Source organism: Cibotium barometz, chromosome 10 (assembly GCF_041138505.1).
Source record: "Cibotium barometz isolate CiBa-2024 chromosome 10, ASM4113850v1, whole genome shotgun sequence".
Lineage (NCBI taxonomy): Eukaryota > Viridiplantae > Streptophyta > Polypodiopsida > Cyatheales > Cibotiaceae > Cibotium > Cibotium barometz.
The window spans coordinates 33125317-33150555 of record NC_141055.1 but is presented as its reverse complement, the minus strand read 5'-3'; the positions used below and the strand labels follow the sequence as shown (position 1 = coordinate 33150555).

Here is a 25239-nt window from a genome sequence, read left to right as displayed (position 1 = left end):
TCCTGTTGCCACATCTTGGCCTAAGCTATCGCCTCTCAGAAAGTGAAGATATTGTCCAAAATGCTCCGATCCTAAACCAAACCTATCTGAGTGTCATGGATCAAGTCAGGAAGGAATGGCTAAATCTCCAGCTGATGCCATGGTCGCATCTCCTTTATCAATTTTCTTCTTCCGACCTTTGCACACTAGCGCTATAGGTGCCTAGAATCGTCCAAGCAAGGCACCCATGGATGGGACACCCTTTAAGCAGAATATTTAGCATTTGCAGTGTTTTTTTGACATTATTTTGTAGGTGAAAAAGGCCTAGCCGATCTGAACCCAAGCTGGACTGGTTTTTGCTATATAAAAAGGGGTGTGGTTCTTTGTTTGATCTCATCTCGAGGTTTCTAGAGCACACAGTCAAAAGCAACCACTTGAGGACAGATTGGAGGTGTTGGAAAACAGATCTACGGCATTGGGCTGAGCACTAGCGTGTAACAACAACATTAGGGTTGAAGATCAGAGATCTACATTTCCAGTGTCATGAGTAATGTTGTATCTCATTTTCTTGTACATAAATATACATTAGTTTAGGTAGTTGTGATTGCATGGGTCTCTCTGTTCCGTTGTTCTCTATCTTCTCTATTATTCACTTGCACAATAGGCACAAGGTTACCACATGACCCATCTAGTGTTGAGTATGTCCTCCAAAAGCTATGGCCCTCAATCCACAGCTCTCTAGAATAAATCCATAAAGTTCCTAACATCTCTCCTAAACCACCCTCAACATGACCTCAATAGTGACATGTGCATTTGAGGCTTGATGCATGTGGCATTCATGCAATTTGCCATATCTTAGGATAAGTACATCCATGAGGAAGCTACTTAACTTACATCAATACGTTGACCAAAGGTGGAGACAACCTTGAACTCCTGAGAAAGCTAGAAATTGAGCTTCTAATATACCAAATGGGAACCATATGTTTGGGAGGCCTATAGTTCTTTTGAGCAAGACCCTGGTGAGAGAAAATACAATATCAATATTCTAACTTCTCCAACCTTAAAACCAAAGGATGGTATTAATGTGAATTGAATCTTGTGATATTACAAGTCCTGAACATGGACACACTCACTTAGTTCCTGTTTCTTTTAGCGGAGGCACATTGCGAGTCCTTGAAAGAGTGCACAAAGCACAAGCAATAGAGCACTAGAGTGTGCTCAATAGAGAGTGCAAGAGAGAGAGAGAGATATGGAGCAACTATGCTAAATATACTGAAGCAATACAGTCCCAAGCAAGAGACACAAGCAGTCTCATAAGTGAGGGAGCAAAAGATATACAAGGCAAGATGAAAAAGTGATAGGCAAGCCCACCTATTTATAGGTGGGGAGAGCTCGCCGACTGGAGCTACATATGCTGGCCGACTGGGAAAAAACCATAGAGGCTGGGAGAAATCCCAAAAAAATATGTAAAATAGGGGTGGCCAACCCACAATCAAGGGCCATGCAAAAGGGACCAAAAGGACACCAAAAATGGGCAGAAACTAGGGATGAATGTGCTAGCACCCCTCTCAGCACCAGATGCTAAACAAACTCCGAGAAGCCGAAGGTGAGGAGCCAAGGAAGCCTGAGAAACCGGCTTGGTGAACAAATCTGCAACATTCTCCGCTGAAGGGCAATACTCCAAACGCAAATCTCCAGCAAGAACCCGTTCACGAACATAGTGATATTGTATCTCAATGTGTTTCGTACGAACATGAAACACAGGGTTCTTGGCGATGCAACTCTGATTGTCACACCAAAGAAGAGTAGATCTGATAGGAGGACAGCCAAGCTCCTCCAATAATCTCCGCAACCAAATCGCCTCACATGCAGCATAACAAACCGCACGGTACTCCGCCTCTGTAGAGGAAAGCGCCACAGTAGGCTGCTTTTTACTACTCCATGAAATGGCTCCAGACCCTAGTGTAAAAACACAACCAGTGGTCGAACGCCGAGTATCTGGATCTCCAGCCCAATCTGAATCAGACCATCCAACAAGAGTGCATCCTTGGCCATAGAAGATGCCAAAGTCCAGAGTGCCACGCAAGTACTGAAGAACTTTGAGAGCACACCGCCAATGCTGCTGACGGGGTTTGGATGAGAAAGAGCTCAATAAATTGACTGCGAAACATATGTCCAATCGGGAGTAGGTCCACCAAACCAAAAAACCGACGAGAACCCAATACTGTCCCTGATCAATCCCTAGAGACGCATCAAGTAGAGAAAGTTTCTCACTAGTATCCATAGGAGAAGATACTGGTCTACATCCAGTCATCTGAAATCTGTCAAGAATCTCCCGTGTACTTCTGCTGAAATTCGAGGTCTGCCAAATCTCAAAGCCACGAAAATAATGCAGAAGGCCAAGATCCGTCATCTCAAACTCTGTCTCCAAAGCATCCATGACTGAACGGATCCTCACAGAATAAGAACTTGTAGAGATGAGGTCATCCACATAGACCACAATGATAACAATCAACCCCCTCTCAAGAAGGATATAAAGGTTCGAGTCTGCATGAGAATGGCGCAAGCCAAGCTTCTGAAAGAACTCATCAATCTGCTGGTAGTACCGCGGAGCCTACTTCACACCATATAAGGCCTTCTTCAGCCGGTACACCTGATCATGTTTGCCTGGAACAACAAATCCCGGCGGCTGATCAACATAAACCTCTTGAGTAAGCTCTCCATTCAAGAAAGCCGACTTGACGTCCATCTAGAAAACGGGCCATCTATGATGACCTGCAAGAGCAAGAATGGTGCGAATGGTAGTCATCCGGGCCGTCAGAGCGAAGGTCTCATCGAAGTCGACTCCAGGACGCTGAGCATAACCCTTGGCAACTAACCTCGCCTTGTGCTTGCCCAAGCTGCCATCAACTCGGAACTTCGATTTGAAGATCCAGCGCACACCAATCACCTTACGCTGCAGTGGCCTAGGCACCAAAATCCAAGTGCCATTCCATTCAATAGCATCTAGCTCTGCCTGCATAGCACGACGCCAAGGCTCATATGAAAGAGCCTCGTCCTCAAAAGTGGATCAGAAGGACCATGAATGATAGAGGACATAAGAGCATAGTTAACAAACATGTTGCCCTCATGAATTTGTTTCCCTATAACTCTGGAAGATCGCCGGAGAGAACCAGGCAGAGGAGTAGAAGGAAGCTCACGTAACCTAGAATCACGAACTGTTTGATAGTACCATCCAAGCACAGATCTGCTCGAACTCGCAGGAGGAGGAGCAGAGTCATCATCATCTGACTGAGAATCCACAGCTGGAGGTGAAACAGAAGCAAAGGGAGGAGGAGGAGGAGGAGGAGGAGGCAGAGACGGAGACGGAGACGGAGGTGGAGGAAGAAGAAGCTCACCACCCCCCTCTAAAGATATAGGAGTCTCGTCAAACACCACATCACGGCTCACAACAACCTTGCCGGCCTGAGGATCATAAAGACGATATGCCTTGGACACAGTGTTGTGTCTGAGAAAAGTCATGCGCTCAGACTTCAAGTCCAACTTGGAGCGATGCTCCTTAGGCACATGAACATACGCCGAACAACCAAATATCCGGAAATGAACAACGAAGAGCTTCCCACCATGGAAAGCCTCATATGGAGTTTTATCTGGAAGAGCAACAATAGGAGACCTGTTCTAAATGTAGACGGTAGTGGAAGCCACCTCAACCCAGAAACGTCGAGGTAATGAAGAAGGCTCTAGCATAGCACGGGCCATCTCCATAATGTTCCTATTCTTTCTCTCTGCAACTCCATGCTGTGATGGAGTATATGCTATAGTAAGTTGTCTCCGAATGCCATGGGTCTTGCAATATTGCTGAAACTCCTAGGGTGTAAACTCACCCCCTCCGTCGATCCTGAGAGCCTTGACCATGCAACTGGTCTCTTTTTCCACCTCAACTCTCCAATCACAAAAGTGCTGAAAAGCCTCATCCTTGGTCTTCAGAAAGAAAACCCAAGTATATCTGGAAAAGTCATCCACCATCACGAGCATGTACAACACCTTACTCAAAGACGTGGTACTCATAGGACCACATAAGTTTGCATGAACAAGAGCAAGTGATGTCGAAGATCTGTGTGTCGCCTCCTTCGGAAAGGCGGGTCGGTGTTGCTTCCCTTGTAAACAAGAGGAACAAGTAGAAGACGGAGCCTTCATGGTCAGTAAAGCCTCAACCAACCCATCCTTCAAAGCTCGTTGTAGAAGCTGATAGCTCAAATGACCAAACCCAGCATGCCAAAGAGCAGAAGAAGCACCAGAATAAAGCAAAGCGGTCAACTTGTACAGACCACTATCTTGGACTCCTTGAGCCAAGATGCTACCAGTCGCATGGTAATCTCATAACGAGAAAAGATCACCTCCACACCCTGTGCTGTAAGAGCACTCACTGACAAAAGGTTAAAAGCCAAATCTGGAATATGCAGAACGTCAAAGAAGTACCTCTTGTCCTCCGAAGAGCGGAAGATGGGGATGGTGCCATGTCCATGTACTAGCCCTGGGAAGAATCACCCAAAGTGATCTCGCCTGACCTGGCAGTGAAGTCCTTGAACCAATCTCGATGGGGTGTCATGTGAGCAGTAGCACCGCTATCCACAATCCACGACCATTGACTGAGAAGTGACAAGAGCAAGTATACGACAAGTACCTGCTAATAGAAGAATATCATCATCCTTCTTGGTCTAATCCCGCTTCTTCGTGTGACATTGGGGCGATTTATGACCCTTCTTACCACAATAATGACACTCAATGTCTTTGTTTTTAGAAGATTTGTTGTTGTCTTTATCCTTGTCGGTATCCTTGGAGTTCTTGTCAGAACCCCCTTTCCCTTTCTTTTGTTGATTCTTCCCTTTTATCTCACATAACCAAAGCTCCATCAGGGCCACCAGAGGTGCCAGTCTGCTTCTCAAAGCAAGACTCAATCGGCATAACGGAGGAGAGAACTTCCTCCCAAGTAACTGGAACAGGACAAGGAGAAGAAACAAGACTCAAAATATGCATCAAACCTCTCTGGAAGCTTGGAGAGAAGCCGAATAGCCATGTCCTCTGTAGAGATGTCCTTGCCACAAACAACAAGCTCGTCCCAGAGATCTTTCATCTTCGAGATGAAAGTAGATAAAGATGGAAAGACGGAAACTGATAAGTTCATAAGTTGCTTTTCCACCGACAAAATCCGACCCGGAGACTTAATCTCATAGAGATCCGCAAAAGCCTTCCAAACTTCATGTCCAGCATCTGCTGTACGCACATGAGAGAGAACAGAATCTTGACAGTTTAACATCAGAAAGGAGAAAACGCGACGATCATTCGCCTGCCAAATATCAATCTGTGCCTGAGTCACACCACCGGAAACAAGGGTGGGAGGGGTGGCATTAGCTGGTGTAACAAGCCAATCCCAAAGATCCACGCCACGCAAGGCCGATTTCACAAAAGCTTGGGCTCAATCTCAGAAATATGCACAATCTCAGAAGAAGAAGTGTCCTCCACAAGTACCAAGGGTGCCACCAAAGCCCGAACCACCACAATCCCCCTCTGCACAAGGGAATGTCCACGTCCACCGGAGAGGAAAACGCAGCCAAAGAGGGGCTGTTGTCCTGAAAAAACAGGCCGCCTAGATCCAAACTCTAAGTAGGAATGAAACGCTGATGAAAAAGTTACCTTCTGGTTGCAAGCGATGAAGCCAAACTGAAGGAGAACCAACCAGCAGAAGCTGTCCAGAAAACACAGCAAGAAGAAGAATCGCTGAACCGGGAGCGATGATACCATGAAAGAGTGCACAGAGCGGAAGCACTAGAGTGTGCTGAATAGAGAGTGCAAAAGAGAGAGAGATATGGAGCAACTATGCTAAATATATTGAAGCAATACAGTCCCAAGCAAAAGACACAAGCAGTCTCATAAGTGCGGGAGCAAAAGATATACAAGGCAAGATGAAAAAGTGATAGGCGAGCCCACCTATTTATAGGTGGGGAGAGCTGGCAGCTGGCTGACTGGAGCTACATATGCTGGCCGACTGAACATCAATAGAGCTGGCTGACTGGAAAAAAACCATAGAGGCTGGGAAAAATCCCAAAAAAATATGTAAAATAGGAGTGGCCAACCCACAATCAAGGGCCATGCAAAAGGGACCAAAAGGACACCAGAAATGGGTAGAAACTGGGGATGAATGTGCTAACAGTCCTCTCATAGGGTTGCAATTTTGGTCTATGCAGAGTACATGGGTCTCTTCCACACCAAAAAGACGAGCACAATTCTCTTGAAAAATTGAAGATATTCCTATATATATATATATATATATATATATACCTAGATGAATCCAAGAACATGCCCAAATTCACCTTTTAGGAACGTGCATGTATGTTATATACTCATGGTAGTCAACCCACAAGACTATATAACTATCAACTCCATTATGCATAGTATGGACTAGATACTACGACATCCCCACTAACGTCATCAATGCCCAATAGTGAGTGTAGAACTCTATATCAAGATATGCTCTCACACACGCACTCCACACACACACACACATGAGAGCATATATTCATACAAAACCCTTCGTACCGAGTTTCTGTCAAACCTCCGGAGATGCAAGGCAGACTCAGCCATAATGAAGCCTAGCACTAAGGGAAGTAGCAAATAGAAAGAATTAGTACAGCAAATAAGTAGTTGATAGGGCAAATGCACCGCTAAAGATAGAAAGAATAAGCATAATATCAACTGGTCGCAACTTGGACGAAAACTTCACAATGTGAAATCTGCATGTCTGCTAATACACCTGAATTATATTCCTATATTATCATTGTACACTCCCTCTTACTCTAAGGAACAGGCAATATAGAGCCCTTGTGGATTGATCTTGTAGAGCATTTTGGTAGTCGTAACTGAAAAAGCAAGGCTGCACATGGCACTCCATCAGAGGAGCATGGCATCCATACTTTGTTGTATAAAGAGACCACGACATTTGCAAAGAGGACCCAAACTCATGGAGGTGCTCGCACTAGTAGAGCCACTAGGCTCTGTATGAAATATGGCATTATGTATCACAAATGTTCATGTTTGAGATGTCAGCTCAATTGATGTGAGAGTTTTATGAATTAGTACTAATGCAGCCCCCCTTTCTCTTGAAAGAGAAAAAAAAAACAAAACATTTTTTACAGGTTATAAACTTAGGAAATGCATTCCAAAAACGGCTAAAACTATGATTTAGGTATGACACATAATATTTTGAGACACACCTTGCATTGCTTCAGGAGTAGTTGCATGGGCAACCTCATCATATACTCAAAAAAAACAATGGGGGACTCAGCCTTCAAATTAGAGGAGCTTTAATTTTCCTTTTGTGCCTCAGCAGGGCAAGGGAGACATAGTTTGAGAGATGACAGGAAGCCAATAAATTATCATGGATTGCGATTATGTCGTGATCATTTGGATGTCAGATGGTTGCATGCCACTGAAGGCGTCATCATAAGCCGAATGGTTGCATGCCACTGAGCGCATCATTATCCATTCACAAGCTTTGAAGGATTAGACACAAAGGCTCAGAGGTAATATTCTTTATGCTGGCTTGCCCATTTACAGCGGCATGATAGAAGGAGGGGGGTTTCGTAAAATTTGACATAAAGGTTGAAGCAGGCAAGTGTTGAAATGTCAGGTACTTGTGTGTAAGCCTGATACTATGCCCGCGCGCACACAGATACTTTGTTCTCCTACAAGCGCGTCTATGTCCAATACAGCCTGATACTATGCCCGCGCGCACACAGATACTTTGTTCTCCTACATGCGCGTCTATGCCCAATACTGTGTGAGTGTGTGTGTGTGTGAGTGTGTGTGTGTGTGTGGGGGGGGGGGGGGGGGGTTTGGGGCGTTTGTGGAAAGAGGAATTACCTGTGCAGATAAATTGCTGAGGAGCACCGAGGAGGTGTTGAGGAGAGTTCTTGCTGTGAAGCTTGTGTTGTCTCGAGAGGAGTCGCGAGTGCTCGACTCCAGAGAGGCCCTGGGGGTCGAGATCGCCATCGTTCCCTCGCTGTACAAAATGATCCTTCATCACACCACTATTAAACCGTTGGTATTGTTGGTAGGGCACTTTTAATTAATTAAAGCAAATTGGTATTGTGCCTACTCATGCACTTTTAATTAATTAAAGCAAATATATGGGTAGGGCCTTCTCATGCACTTTTAATTAATTAAAGCAAATGTATGGGTACTACTAACTTATTTTCTTGTGCACTAACAATCAGCTTTACACATTTATTTCGCCTAAAATCTCGAGGGCAGAGAGATGGATGGGGAAGTTTGCCCATCCCCGACTCTAAGCGGGCAGGATTTTGTGAAGAATCTGGGATTTGGTCTACGTTCTCTCGAAAATGGTGGTTCCAATCGTCGAGGTCTGTAAAGCCCCCTAGATTACATGTGTAACTTTGTATTCTTGAATTTGGGATTTGGCCTACGTTCTCTCGAAAATGGTGGTTCCAATCGTCGAGGTCTGTAAAGCCCCCTAGATTACATGTGTAACTTTGTATTCTTGAATCTTGATTATGTATATTCTCATAACATGGATCTTGTGATAATCTCATTACTAGATACAACGGTTTCTTTATTGCAAAATTGGAGAAATGCCTAGGGTCATAAGCTTTTGGTTGTAGGTTTATTTAATGATTGTTAAAGTAATTCTTCATCAATGTTTTGGGCCAAAAGGCATTATCCATGCACTTTTACTCATACAATTGTAATATTGTTCAATAGAACTTACATGTTAAATAGGTTTCACATAATCATTATTGTGTTTGCATAATACAATGGACCTATAAGATTATCATTTTTACCTATAGTTTTTTTTCTCAAGTTCAACAGTTAAAATTTAACTCAAGAATTTATAAATTTTAAAGATAACCTTATAAAATGTTGTGGACCTAAGTTATATTATCTATTGAATTTTTATTTTATTTTTTTCAATGAATCTTTAACTATATACAATAATACATGTTCTATAGTTGATGCTTCTCTTTATATTATCTATTGAATTTTATTTTATTTTTTTCAATGAATCTTTAACAGTATACAGTAATACATGTTCTATAGTTGATGCTTCTCCTATTATCAATGCATTTTTGTCAATCCAAGGTAATCAAAAGCTTATTTCAAGTAAATATATACACTAGGCACAAGAGAAATAGTTCTCAATGAAACATCTTTTGGTACAAGACTTATGCTAGATACAAGAATTCAAACTAATAATAATAACTCAAATATGTGCTTATTACAAATGTTATAGGAAATTGATGTATCCAAAAGACTTATTGCTAGAAAACAAGCAGTCTACCTACTAAAGTAATTTACACACTACTCTACTACTTTTTTGCTTCTTCACCTCAAAAGATTGTCCTCTAACCTTTTAGTTACTATAACTTACAATTGCATTTTGTGAACTTATTATAAAATTACCAATAGATTTAGTGACATGTATTTTCTTATAAAAACAGTATTACTATTTGTTGAAATATATTTCTAGTTATTACAAAAAAAAAAGTGCAGGAAAGATTCCAAGTTGTGCTTTGAACAATTGATAATCTCTTCAGTGATGCATAGATGTGTTGCTACTCTTATTTTAGAGGGCTCAGCTACTCAAACAAAGCCATTAGCTCTAGGAGTTGATAGATGATTATACACATGTTAAGCCTCTAGAGATGCAGGAAAGATTCCAAGTTGTGCTTTGAACAATTGATAATCTCTTCAGTGATGCATAGATGTGTTGCTACTCTTATTTTAGAGGGCTCAGCTACTCAAACAAAGCCATTAGCTCTAGGAGTTGATAGATGATTATACACATGTTAAGCCTCTAGAGATGCTTTGTAAAAGAGGGGGATAAGTCTTATCCCCATTATAGTTATTATTAATGTAAAGAAAGTATTGAGCACCTCACATGGCTAAAGGGTTCTATTTATCTCATGCAACATTAAAATTAGGATTGTTTCCTTGGGTTCCTAGGTCTAATATAGAGAAACCTAAGCCTTCTAAGATTTATATATGAATGAATGTACTAATCTAAGCTTGATTTTTTCCCCTTTATAAGTCCTATATAGACTTTATCTTAGGAGAATTTAAAGGTTTCGTGCTATTCTATTTTAAAAGGCCATGCAAAAAGAACATCCTTGTTATTTTAACATTTATTATAAGTGTCTTAAAAGATGAGATTTTTATAGAAACTGCATCCCAAGTGATCCCATCCTAACTTCTTACAAAGAGGGTAGTGTTATTATCGACCATCCTACTACAAGTAAGCCTACCTTTAATTGAAAGGGATGTCCCCCCTCTTGATAACCACAATGTTGATCTCCCCACACCCCCATCAACCTTGATCTTCAATCCTCTACAAATAAGCATACCTTTAATTAAAGGCATGTCCCCCCTCTTGATAACCATAATGTTGATCTCCCCACATCCCATTGACCTTGATCTTCAATTCTCTAAGGATTAATCTTCTTATGATGATCCATGGGGATAACCACTTAAGATTTATAAAAAAAGCTAAGAAAATGATTAAAAACAAATAGACAAACAACTCTAAATCAAGAACAACAATGAGGGGAAGAGGTGCATTGATCAAGGAAACAACTCATAATGATTCTCATTAATCAAGTTCTCTTAATGAGCAATGGATTATATCAATTTATTGCTCGGCAAAGGGAGCATCTTGATCTAAAAATATCTCAATGAATCACTCTGTAGAATCTCTCAATCAAGGCTGAATTCTCTCACTTGTATTGATTCCATGTAACCATAGGACCACATTACCTTGAGGTAGGACACACACCAAAGGTGCTAAATTTCCTCGTCTAGAGAGAACTTGTCTTTATCATTATTGTGTATCTATAATGCATCAAGGAACCACACGTTCCCCTCTATAGTACATCATTATTTGTATCATCTATATTTTCACTACAACCCAATTACTCCATTTGCTTTCTAGGTGCATATTTTGTTGCTTCATACGCAAGGATGTAACTTCCCCTTTCATCCTCCATGTAATACAGGACATTGCCATACTACAGTTGATGCTCATAGCCACTATTTTCCTTTTCCTCTGCCATGTTGCCAACTATGCTACGAAAAAATAAATGGTGGGATGGGTGCTATTTGTGGGTTTACAAACATGTCCCTTGGATACACTTTACTTACTCATCGTGGCTCATAAAATTATACTTGTGGCCTTTGAAAACTTTGAAATTGTGGTGCTAGTGGCCTCCTTGCCGCATACATACAATTTTGAGTGTCGTGATTCCCCACTCAATCACGTATTTGGCAATAATACCTCCTTACCTTGAAATTGGGGCACTCATTTACTCTATGATTCTCGTTTTACTACTACAGATTGAACACGGCACCAAATGATGCTGAGGTTGTAAATTTGGTGGATTAGGTTCACTAACCTTTAATTTCTCCTACAATAGTGTCATTGTCTTCTTAGCGGGCCTTTGCTATTACATCATGTGCGGCGACTCCTCTTTCTGATGGACTTGCTCGTGGAAACCAAGTGTTGCTAACACAATAAGGAGGAGGAGGATGAAATGGGCTTAGCAAGGGGCACTAGATTAGCCTTAGGTCACACAGTCCTACATGGGTCTATGGAGGCTTTGGCATGCTAAGGTTGGTCCCCACTTTGCGTAGCCCTCCAGTCTTCCACAAAAGATAAGCTTGGGGAAGTTGAAGATAAGGTTGAAGATAGGAGGGGTCCTTTTGGACTATATATACCTTTTTATCTTACACATTGCCTTGCATGTGGGATAATTTGACATCCCTTTTTCCATCTTACAATCCCCACTACCCATGCTAGATTCACACCTCTAATACCACCTTCTAATTGAGCACAAAGGGAAGTGACCCATGACCATGAAGTGGGGCTCTGAAACTATGTAAGAAAACACAATAGCAGAAGTTGGATCTTCACAATACAAAGCATTTAATTGTAGAAAGAGGTGGAGCGTAAATAGTATTAGTACTTCCAAACTTTACTTACACTCATGTGCTCTAAGTAAGTAGGTTTGTTGGCGATCTAGAGTGCTTGAACACAATGAACTCAATGATGAACAAAGGCTAGAAAACTAGTCTATATATAGTGCCCAAGGCCGCCGGCATAGATACAGATCCAACCATGTTGGCAAACCCATTATTTGGCCATGTGTATAAGTGAATTTCTCTCATAATACAAGATACTCTTCCATTGTGCAATTGAGTCTTGCTCTTGCTAATCCTCTTGCTAATCTCTCTACCTAATGCATGCTAGTGAGTGTGTGTGAGTGAAGTGAGGTGAGAGGAGGGACGAGGACCCGTAGTGTGATGCGGCGGTGTGACAACGCTCGCGGGAGATGCGGTGAACAAGCACGAGCTAGGAACTCTCAAAAGAAAAAATCCACAGAGATTAGCAAGCAAGATAGCTGTGTTATCATAAAAAGTGGGTCCAATGAGGGGACAATTACCAATGTGTCATCTTTCTCATCTGACAAAGAAAAGATACTACCATCCGCCCCCCAAGCAAGAGAGCAAATAGACCCCAGTTGTCACATGAGTGAGATTTTTTAGAATATTTTATCATAGGAGTGAATCCAAATAATTATGTGTGATGCATGGCTCATGTGTGAAGCATGGTAGTGTTTATAATTATTTTTATGAGTCTCTCATTCTTCGAGCTCGATTTGATTGTGTGTGCGTGTGTGTGCAAAGTATCTACACCCTCATCTAACATGGGTATCAAAGTAGTGTTGTCAGAGTCATTTTTTTTGAGATTGCGTTCGTATTCGACTATTGGCATCTGCCACCATTGTTCTCGTCTACTCTTGACTCAACTTTTTGCAGTTGGCCTTGACGCCTTTCCTTTTGTTGGCATTGGCTCCTATTGCACTTTTCAGAGCTGGATTTAGAGCTTGGCTGTGCAGAGCCAATAACTCCTTGCATCAATCTCTTAAGTGGTAAAGAGAGGTGTACATTGTTGGTCTTTTTCAACTTCGTTGTTGTACACCCATTCAACTTCAACATCTTAAGCCTGGGTAAGCTCTTGCACTTTTCTCTTTCCTCAGATCTAGGGTTTTTGCCTCCTCTATACATTGGTCAGCTTTTCTCTCTATTTTTGTACATTTTGGGCAACTCCACACACTAGCACCACACATAGTTTTCAGAAGCTTTTGGCATTGGATTTCAGTATCTGTCGAGCTCTACTATGTTCTGTTGTTATTGCTGCTGTCTAAGTATTGCCTTTCAAATTTTGACATTGGACTTCTACGTCTGTTAATTTAGCCCAGTCAGCCATTCAATTTTGCATTTGGCATTTGACTTCTGTGTCTGTCAATCATGTTTGTTCAGCCATTCAGCTGTGCTAGTCAGCTTGGCCTAGTCAGTAGTTCACCCTTGGGCTTTTCTCATTCAGCACTTGCATATTCAGCAATAGTCACCTTCACTTGTGCTCGATCAGCTATTCAGTTGTGTTCGTCAATTTTGCTTGGTCAAAAAGTCAACCTTTGACTTTTCAGCTAATCGACGTCGGACTTCTACGTCCATTAGTTGTATCAGTCGGCTTTGCCTGGTCAGCTGTTCTTAGTGTTTGGCTTTCCACTTTCAGCCATTCTACTTTAGGCACTTTGCATTAAAGCATTTGACTTCACCTTCAGCATTCAACCATTCAGCTTTGTTAACCCTTGTCGGAGACCTATATGACATCGATGCTGGCCACCACATCATATTCACCACCTTTGGGCCACAAGCGTCGAAATGTGTGGAATCCACTTGAAAACCATGTTTTGTATATTTTACGTGTGTGCTTGCTACTTGTGTATTAAAGGCACACCACAGGATTTTAGGTGGAAAGTGATAGCTTTAGAATAGGTGTTTACACTTGCTAGAGTGACCAAATAAGCCAGAGGACCATACTTTTAACTTTGGCTGCCCAAGATTGTGAACCCTAGAGGTCATCTACAAAACTGTTATATGCACATACTTTTAACTTTGGCTGCCCAAGATTGTGAACCCTAGAGGTCACCTACAAAACTGTTATATGCACATTATGTGTGCATATACTAGGAGGCTAACCCACATTAGGCTTGTGAGCATGGGAGCATGGGAACAAGCTCTAGTGGAGCATGGGTTAGGACTAGCCTTAAGGGTTATGGGGGTGGACTGGGTCCTAGATAAGATAACTCAAATTTTGAAAAAAATGGGACAAAATTTTGCTCCCCTTTTAATTCTCTCTCTTTTGGTGAATAAATGTAACATTTTCTCTTCTCCATGTATAATTATTTTCTTCTAAAGCTTAATAGAGCCATGTATAATCTTCTGTGTTGTTTTCTACCTTGCTTAGTGTTATACACACAAGCTTTTACTTACTTGCTTGGTGATTAAAAGAGCTTTTGCTTAAGAGTTTGCTTTCTCTTCAAGCCCACATGGTGAATCTATCTTCTATGTGTTGTTTAGCTTAACTTAAGTTAGGATCAGGCATCCAAGGTTCACACATGGGAAATAGAGAGTCAAGAGTCACTTGAGGGCCCTCCTATATAATAGGAGTTGGGGCACACTCAAGGGAGGCTTGGAGGCTTAGGCTATGGTCTCTTGTGTTGTAGAGGATCATATCTACTCACCTACCATTTCACACTATAGCTACATGCTATTGGATTGGAGTTATACCTCTTGATGGTATGGGACATAAAGGTAAAGGTATGATGTATTTCATTATATTTCATGTGTGTATCCCTTGGGCTCGAGGGTGGTCGGGTGGATTGGAGTTATACCTCTTGATGGTATGGGACATAAAGGTAAAGGTATGATGTATTTCATTATATTTCATGTGTGTATCCCTTGGGCTCGGGGTGGTCGGGTGGATGAGTTTATGCCTGATTTATGCATGTTTATACATAACAATTATCTAGAGAGATCTTAGGGTCTTAAGAGTGGTATCAGAGCAATCTCTAGTTAATTGTTGTTATTTTTTTTAATTATAATTTTTGGTATTTTTTGAAGTAAATTTTAATATTTACTAATAAAAATACTATTTTGTTGATTTGTGTTGATGATTTGCATGTGGATCATCGATATGGCGATTGGAACACGTGTTTACTACTATTCAATGGACAAATCGATGTTGCGGGAGAATTCCGTGAGTTTAATGCTATTTTTCTCTATTTTTTGTGGTTTAAAATAAGCATTAATGGAAATTTTTACAAAAATACCACATATTTTATTATGGATATTTTTAGTAGAATGGATTCCCTAAATTTCTAGAATTTTTAAAAATTTTGTCCTAATTTTTTAGAAAATTTTTGAGCATTATTATGTTTAAAAATATATTTTTAATGCATTTTGCGAGTTTTCCCAGGTATAATTTTGATTTTCTACCAATTTTTTGCTGAAAAGCATTGTGGGGCAGTTAATTGATGCATTGGGTTCTCTCCCATGTGCGTAAAGTTCTTCTCTTTCCCAAAATCTGAATTTTTTCTCCTATTTCTCTCTCGTGCGTGTGAACGCTTTTTTAATAAGCATGATTTGATTAAATAGTAATCATAATTAAAGTTTGATTATGATTAATAAAAGTTTAATTAAGTCTTAATCATCCTCCTCTCTAACAGAGAAGGAGAGGGTGGAGAGAGAATGGAGTAGAGAAGATGGAGAGGAGAGAAGAGTGAGGAGAGATATTTCTCTCCCTCTCTCTCATTTCTATGCACAGGCGGGGGCGGGGGGGGGGGGGTGCTGCGCAGCAGCCCCGCCAACAACAGAAAAAACACCCCCCTTATAAAAAAATTTATAAGCTTTAACTAAATCTTAAATAATTTATTTTTTTAAGCTTTAAAAAAAAGTGTATTTAAAAAATATTTTTTTCCAAGATATTTTCAAATGAAAAAAAAAGCTTGGAAAAGGGAGAAGAAATTTGGAAAAAAAGATTTTATTTCTTTGAAAATTTTATTTTTCCCTTTGGATTTTTTTTTTCCTTGAATCTTTTGGCTTTCCACATTCCCGGGAAACCTTTTGGCTTTCTGAATTCCGGAAAATCTTTTGACCTTTCGGATTCCGGAAACTTTAGACCTTTCACATTCCGATTTTTTTTTTGTCTTTTCATTTTCTTGAAACTTTTCACTTTCCATATTCCGAAAAAACCGTTGGGATTCCGAAATTTTTTGACCGTTCGTATTCTAAATGCGTTCAGGGTAAATTAGAAATTTTAATTTTTTTTTGAAAATTAGTGAAAAATTAGACAAAGGTTATTTTAAATTTCTGGAAAATGTGGGGTTGGTGTTTGGCATGTGGTGTGTCTATTCGGGTGCCCGTGACCATTAAAATTCCTTTAAAAATATATTTTTTGATCCAAAAATTTAAAAAATCTATTAAAATTAAAAAAAAATAGATTTGAGAATTGTTGGGCGGAATTGAAAATTTCGTGAACGATGGGATTCTCAGGAAAAATTAGGAATATTCTAGAAATTATTTTTAAAAATCTAAGAAATTAGTATTTTTTAAAATATCAATGGTATTTTGGTAAATTAAATCGCTATTTTTTTTGGAAAAATATAGGTTTGGAAAACCATAAGATAGGTTTGGTGGAATTGAAAATTATCATATTTTGAGGTCCTAAAAAATTAGAAAAAAATCATGATAATTCTTTTTCTTGAGAATTTAATATTTTTGAGGATTATTTAATGTTGAAGTACGTTTTCTCATGTGCTGACATTAGATAGATATGGGTTATTTACAGATTATTAATACGATTATACCTCGTATTAGTAAATATTTCTATTTGGATTTGTTCTAAACGATGTTTTCATGATTTTTTACCTTTGTTTAGCCATTCTTTTTGGACATATTTCTTAAGTTTTTTCAATGATGGCTATAATCTGAGTTCAAAGTGTGTCTCACCTTTGACACTTTTCCATGATAATTTATTTTGCACTTGTTTAAGTGTGGTCTATGTTTAATTTCTTAAGCCTAAGATAAATTCTATCATGGGTTAGTTGATTTGTTTGTTTTGGTGGATTTTATTGGATGTTTTCCAACTTTTATTTGGACTCACCAGGTTCTGCCTAGATCACTTGTGCCTAGGGGTTTCTTATTGAGTGCTACACACGTGTTTCACTTGCTTACTTTGGAGTTTTGCTTGATCGACACCACGTTCATATACTCCGGATTGATGAGTTGGTCACCAATTTTAATGCTTCTTTTGGCATGATTCATGTCCATGAGATGGCATGCATTGATTTTTATGATCAACTATGGTTTTCATGGATTCGAGGAGCTTCTATGCTTTTATCCATGGTTTTATAAGAATTTTTTGATCTTTTGGATAATTTCATGTGCTTTGAGGCTATTATTTGCCTTTGTTTTTTGCACATAATTTTGGAGTATATTACTTGTACTCTTGTACATATTCCAACTTGGATACCTAGTTGCTTATGTATCTAGGTGAATTATTTTTCTACCCTAACTTTATTGTGTTTTGGGTAGTTATCATTAGAAAGGCGCCAATAATTCAAAATTCTTTTCTAATGATGTACTCGGAAAGAGTTATTCCTTGATGTAGTCTCAGGTATATAGAGATAGGTTTTAGTATGTGAAAGTCTGGGATAAGGCCATCTTATTCCTTTTATATAGGATTTTATTCATATTTTCCTAGATGGCATACTAGGGAGTTTCAAATTGTTAAGGTATGTATGGGTCGTATGGGACACTAGTGATCCTTCACATATATTATCTTATGGGATAATTTGGGCTCAAGATTGTTGCTTTGTTTACATCACTTAGCATGTTGACCTCAACATTCAAAGACAATCTCATTTTCTAAATTCACTAGAAGTTATAATGTGTGCATTCTCTAGATAAACTTCTTTTATCTATAGCCTGCATGTTTTGATGAGGGTAATCTCGTCGGCATTTTCACTTGTTAAAATCTCTTTCTTTAGAGTTCAACGAGTTTATCTTGTTGTGTTCGGATTAAGAAAATTTGGAATTTTTTTTTGTTGGCATTTCTTTCTCTAGTTCCGTACTTTAGGTGATTCATACAATCATCCTGATGGTTTACGGATGGACATATGCGACTCATCGAGATGTTGATGACTCTCTATGTTGATATGGGTAACTCGAGACACCGATAATTCCATGTGTAGATGTGGGTATGTCGGGGCACCGATGAATCCCTGGTTCTTGCTATTATAATGCCATGTTTTCCTACTTTATTCCGAATGGTTTATAACAAGGAAATTACTTTGAGTATGAATTGCTCTGATGGGTAAACAGAGCGTATGAATCAGATTGTAGAGGATATGCTTTGTGCATATGTCTCTGGAAAAGCATCAAATTAAGGAAAATATATTCCAATAATGGAATTTGGCTATAATAGTTTTAAACATATGGCTATTGTTTTTAGTCCGTTCATGCTTATGTATGGGTATCAACCCAAGGCACCTATTGATGTTGGTCTTAAGGACATCGAGCTTGATGCATCGAGGGATTTCTTGCAAGATATGCAGGAAATGCTGACCCAAGCTCGGGATTTTATCAGGAGTGCTCAGGATAGGGCACGGTTCTATGCTGATAGAGGACTCTCAACTTGGTCTTTTGAACCAGGAGTGTTGGTTTATTTTAATGTTCCTAAAGATTCTCAAACTTTGTTAATAGGAAAATGCTCGAATTTATCTCCTAAATATTGTGGTCAATTTCGAGTTATACATCGGATTGGCATGGTTGCGTATGAACTTAAACTACCTCCACATGTTAGAGTTCATCCAGTCTTTCATATCAATAGATTGAAAGGGAAATTGGGAGGTGAGGATAACATAGTTACTCCTCAAGAACTCGTTGAAGTCGAAGAATTATTCAATGTTCCACATGAACCTAATAAGGTACTTGAATTCAGGGAAAGGAAACTTTGTAGTTGACTAATCCCTGAGGTTAAAATTAGGAAAATAGAGGATTCGACTTGGGAGTTGGTTGAGATTATTCAGCACAGTTCTCCTTCTTTTCATTGCAAGAGTGCAATGTTTTGAGAGAGGGGAAGTATGTTATATGCACATTATGTGTGCATATACTAGGAGGCTAACCCACATTAGGCTTGTGAGCATGGGAGCATAGGAACAAGCTCTAGTGGAGCATGGGTTAGGACTAACCTTAAGGGTTAAGGTTAGGGTCAGGCATCCAAGGGTCACACATGGGAAATAGAGAGTCAAGAGTCACTTGAGGGCCCTCCTATATAATAGAGGCATGGGGCACACTCAAGGGAGGCTTGGAGGCTTGGAGGCTTAGGCTATGGTCTCTTGTGTAGAGTGTCATATCTACTCACCTACCATTTTACACTATAGCTACATGCTATTGAATTGGAGTTATACCTCTTGATGGTATGGGACATCAAGGTAAAGGTATGCTGTATTTCATTATATTTCATGTGTGCATCCGTTGGGCTTGGGAGTGGTCGGGTGGATGAGTTTATGCCTGATTTATGCATGTTTATGTATAATAGTTATCTAGAGAGATCTTAGGGTTTTAACAAAAATCTAAAATGTAACTCTCATGACTCATTCTTTCATGCTAATTCAAAAGAGTGCTCTTCTTCTTTATCTACTATCTTATGCTATTGCTTGCTTGTGTGAGCTCTTATGTGTGCTTGCATGCTTGCATGTGAGAGTAAGTGCTAGAGAGTAAGATGTGAGGAGGGTCAAGCTTCCTTTGGAGTGCAACTGTGTGGCAACATCGTCTTCTACAAAAATCCCGAGCACAAGTATTCACGAGGTGAGTGACACACCTTGCCCATGCAATTGTGAGCTAGGTCATGGGATATTGGCTTCTTGGTTGAGCTATTTTATGCTCCTGAGTGTGGCGGGGTAAATCCCACACCATTGGTTTGTTGCACTCTTTCTATGGTACAAGGGCCTTCCATAAGTGGTGTCACTGTCGGGGAATTGCCCCATCGCATAGCCACAATGCATTTTGAATGCATATGTTCGTATGGTCGATTTTTGTTACATTTGTTTTTTTTTCAAGAATGTTAGAAATGAAATTTTGAAAATCTGTCCATTTTGTGGCATTGTTGTGAAATCTAAAGAAATTTATGTTCAATTTATGTAATTTCCACATGTTTTGTAATTTTTATAAATTTTGCATGTTTATCAATTTCTGTAATTTTTGCATTTTCAACGAGTTCTATAATTTGTGCATTTAGGTTACTCCAACTTATCATTTACAAGTTCAATTTTTGGTTTTCTGCATTTCTTGTTTTTTTACATTTTTTAATTTTGAAAAGAAAAAACAATCAATTGAATATGAAATTAAAAGAATCAAGTTAAATAGACCATAAAATTAGTTTCCTAGCATAGTATATATCCCAATTTCGACTCTTTACGTGGAGAAATCGGGATAAAAATAGACATTAGGGTAGGATTTATAATATAAAAATTTTTATATTTTTTGCACATTCTGTGTTTTTGCATTAGTGTAATTAATGTAAGTTAATTAGGCTTAATCTTCTCTCTAGTATGGGGCATCTTGACTAGCTATCTGCATTAGTGTAATTAATGTAAGTTAATTAGGCTTAATCTTCTCTCTAGTATGGGGCATCTTGACTAGCTATCTGCATTTAATGCGTGCATGGTTTTAGGCCACTAGCCAAAAGTCCAAAAGCTCATATTTTTGGGTAAGTTTTGATGGGATGGCTGCATTCAATGCATGCAGGCTTTTAGGCAAACCCCAAGTCAAAGATTCTATCCCTTCTTTGGTAAAATAAAAAATTAAAACCGTGAAGGTAAAAAATAGGAAAGTAAAAAATAAAAAAAAAGTAAAAATAAAAAATAAAAAAGAGAAAAGGTAAAAGGGAAAAAGGAAAAAGATCCAAGGTTTTAAAAGATTTTTTTTCAAAAAGTGTACGCACAAGTTTGCCTAATATATGTTTTAGGCTGTTGTGATCGTGTTGCTATAACTTCTGTAACATCCCAAAAATTTACTTTTTTACATATGGGAGCTAGCATCTGTAGTGCTTAACTGACTTGAAAGTACACCATTTTTGGTACCAGATGGGTTAAGAAACACCACAAACGTGTTTTGGAAAAACTTTGGATAGTTCAAAACTTCTATAATTTAAAAAAAAAAAGCCTCAAACTTGTCCAAGGCATATGTAGGACCTCCCAACACCCCATATTCATATGCACCTATGATCTCGGCATGTGTTTAGGCCTATTTAGACAATAGCGCATCTATCGAGCTAGGCATGTACCAAACTACCCTAGGCTCAGGACCTTTGGTTGGAACCCAGTTTAAAATTATACAAGGACCTACACTAGGGCCCAGTGATACATCATCAAATTTTGAGTCAATGGAAGGATCCCCAATCCTAAGAAGTGAGAACCCTAACCAGGGCCAGTGAAGTCAACTATTAGTCTTTTTGACCGCGTAGCTAGCTGCCTTAGAGGCCTCAATCGTTACCTCTGAACCAAATCTTACTATATATAGACCACATGATGAAGGAGTTGAGGTAGACACCTGGTGTACTCTCATCGTCGTCAAGAAGGGAGCGTTTCATGTTGATATCTATATCTATACAATTCCTATTGCACATGTGACCATCGAACCACCCCCAGCACAAGTGCTTATGCCTGATGATAGAACATTAGAAGAAGTGCAAGCAGTAGAGGCACTAATCTAGGCTGCTAGAGAAAAGGAAGAATAGACTTTGCAATTGGCACATCAACGATTAGTAGCCCAAACAGTTTAGTATGCCCAAAATGAGTCCCAAGCCAGAATTGGTGCAAGTAGTGCCCGACAGTCTGGACACAAGCAACAACATTGCGTTTACCTTGGGGAAAGAGCTAGGCTTGCAAATATTGGATCAAAGTCTTCTCAACAAATGGCTGGGAGTATGACGCATCAACAGACTGTGGATTTCACCCATAGGCTAAGCTTATGGTGTTAGTTGGGAAGGGATTGTCCAATCAATATCTGGGGCCACAACAAAGGAGGAACGATTACACGGTATCTGTGATTGTGCATATAGGATCATTGAACATGAAAGGATCCAAAGAACTATGGTGCAAGTTGGGACATCCAAAGGAAGAATGCCTAAGATGAGGGAAATGGTAACACCTCTTATAAGCCCAGTGGATCCTACTTTTATAGTATCACCTAGCTATACCATGGACCAGCCAACATTTTCTAACCCAGTGGATCCTACTTTTATAGTATCACCTAGCTATACCATGGACCAGCCAACATTTTCTAACCCATAAGGCCATGCAGGGACTCAAGAGCATACTAGCATGAGCTTTACCTTCTCCTAGAGTTGTCCCCACCCAAGACACTACTAGTACACCACCTCATCCAGTGGTGGTAAGCACCACACCACCAAGTATGGCACCTAGACTGACACATTATTACCTTTAAGCGACATGCCCATGGTTACCACTTCACACATGAACCCCCCTGAACTTGGCATATCTAGTATTACCATTCCTAGAGGGGTCACATCTCATCCATGAAACATCCCTTCCCTAGAGTGAGTGTGCTACCAACTCTTGCCATGAGACCAATTGCACTTAATGCACCCACATAACTAAAACACCTATTTGGGGCACTAGTAGGACACATACCTCATGTAGCACATCTACACCCACCCCAGGGTTAAGACCAATGCATCCTCATGCAGTGCCATGTGTTGCAATTCCACCTTCTCTTATCATTGCTCCTGTTATGCCAGCACTAACTCTACACACAGACCAACTTGCTTTTGCTGGCCCTGGGAAGAGTGGTAGTGGTGAGAATAGCACCTATTATGAGAGATGGCAGTCGATATAGGCATGGAAAGGCAACCCAAATAGCCAAGCTAACTCATAAATTCAGTGGAGATGGTGATCCTAGGAGACATTTGGAAGTATTTGATCAAGGGTGTGAGGTGTTGAGGAAACGAAATGAGATTTCTAATACCAATACCTCTATTCTAACATTAAACGGTAAGGCTAGGGATTGGATAGAATTCTCAAGGTCGAGGAACCCTTAAACTTTATTGCTCTTAGGAGATTGTTCTTGAAGCAATTTGTGCATAGAGTCTTATGGGGTGTAGCTTCACAGCTGCACAAAGCCAAGAGAGAAGACAAGGAGTTGGTTAGAGATTTCATTAGCTATCTCAAGCATTTGAACTCTCGTTACCTTCTGCACGAATGTTATTTAAAAAATCAACTGCTAGATGGATTCATCCATGGACTTAACCATGAAGCGATCTGTAATGGCTTAGTCATTAGAGGAATCACTACATGGGATGAAGTCACAACAAATGCCGTCCAACTAGAAGATAATTTGATGGTCAAGGGAGCCAAAGCATCGGATTCTAAGTTTGTTGATTCTAGAGTCACAAGACATAGCACTTCTATAGTTAAACCATTGACTAAAGGTAACACTTTAGTGGAGATGAAATTCACAGATTTCATGAAAGCACTCCAAGAGGGAATGAAGGCCAATAAATCTCCAAAGAACATATATAAGTACCCAAGGAGAGAGATTCAATGGTGCTCAATCTGCCAACAAGAGCATTCAACCAGTGAGTGTCCATTTCTAAGGGCACACTATAATGGAAATTATACTTTTTTATGTTATGGTCATGAGGCTTCATAGTGCTACACGCGTTTGCAAGCCCTCACTAATATTTCCAGACCTCAGCAATTGGCTTTACCCGCTCCATCATAGCCACAAGCGATAATGCCTATTACAACACCTCAATCAAATGATGAGCAAATGACACAACAACCTATTACAAGGGGGATTTACTATGAACAAAATGTGTCATTACCTCCACCAGTTTTGGGACCTCAACCTCCACCCTCGAGGATCACACCATTGAATCAAATAAGTTTCAATTACTTTTTGAGTGCCTATAATACAAGGTTGACTTGGACAGTGCCTCACATGTTGCTAAGGACTCCACAGAGCTTTATCTAGACTACTATGAAGAGGCAAAGTCAAACAGGTATTCCAGCTAGCCGAAGTAGGAAGAGGTCAAGACATCAACTCTAATGTCAAGAGAATGCCTCTTCAATGCTATCATTGTCAGGGATAACATCGAGTCTCTGAGTGTCCCATCAAAAACCAATCAATCACCCAAGTTGCATCTTCCAGCATGCCACCTGTAACTTGTAATCATTGTATCATAGATCATTGGATCAAAGATTGCCCAATGAAAGTGGTGGTTGCAAATGAGTAGAATGGTTCTACCATCACACCTCTCAACATGATTGGAGTGGGTGGTTAAAATAAGAGATCAATACTGAGAAATCCTAACCCATCTGTGAATGTAATAACAAGACTCATGGCTCAAAACGCACTTGTTGTGGAAAAGAAAGTATAAAAACGGCCTACTTGAGTAACGGGATCTAAAAAGAAGAGGGGCCATAGAAGAAAGAAATCCATAAAAGGGGGAAAAACAAAGGAAACAAATTGAGTGAACTTGGGAACACGTGACGAACCAATCTACATGAATGATATTGATGAGGATTTTGATTCAGTGGGACACACACATTGGTTCTAAGCAAACTAGAGACACTCAAACAAAAACTAAGCAAACTAGAGACACGTTGGTTCTAAGCAAACTAGAGACACTCAAACAAAAACTAAGGAGACAAAAAAGGAAGGGATGCATGCCCTTAAGAAACCAAACAACGAGGAACTTGGTTTATACCCTAACCTTATAAAGGAATTGGAACAACTTCATGAGCTTATTAGGGATATGGTCACACATACTCAGGAGGAGTTAGAACCAAGACCAAAACAAGTAAACATCTCTGACATTGTTCATCCAAATCTAAAGTCGATTGTAACCCACAAACCCTAGTGTCATCCTTGAGGTCAGTGAGAACTCACTTGTTCCAAGCATGGATTCTTAACTTTTTAGGAGAATGAGTATGAGAACCCTGAACCCGTTCAAGAGGTGGAAATTCCAAAATCAAATCGCTTAGTTAGAAGGAAACAAAATTGTGAACTCGCACAAAACGAATGAGAGGCTAAGGCTACAGCTAAAGCAGCTGATGAAGGAAAGAAAAATGAGTCTAGCACCTGAGCATTACAAGTTATACACCATAGGGAAACACAAGTTAGTGTTTGATAATGCCAAATGTAACTCCATAAGTGAGAGTGGAGGAGTCTATGAGAGGGGCCTGTATAGAGATCAGGAAAGTAGACTTGGTTGAACCAGGAGAAGATCCTAAGCCTGTTTACATAGCCAAGGATCAT

General features: G+C 39.9%; 1 protein-coding gene across 6 annotated transcripts in view; it reads right to left on the bottom strand.

Moving 5' to 3' along the window:
• Positions 1–8074, bottom strand: part of LOC147634804 (uncharacterized) — a 135952-nt gene extending 127878 nt beyond the window's left edge. For all 6 annotated transcript variants that reach the window (XM_086803979.1, XM_086803980.1, XM_086803982.1 and 3 more), the window contains exon 1: positions 7900–8074. In XM_086803979.1, coding sequence (XP_086660105.1) covers positions 7900–8028 — 129 coding nt within the window. In that variant the 5' untranslated portion in view covers positions 8029–8074. The remainder of the gene's footprint in view (positions 1–7899) is intronic.
• Between the last annotated feature and the right edge of the window lie 17165 nt (positions 8075–25239).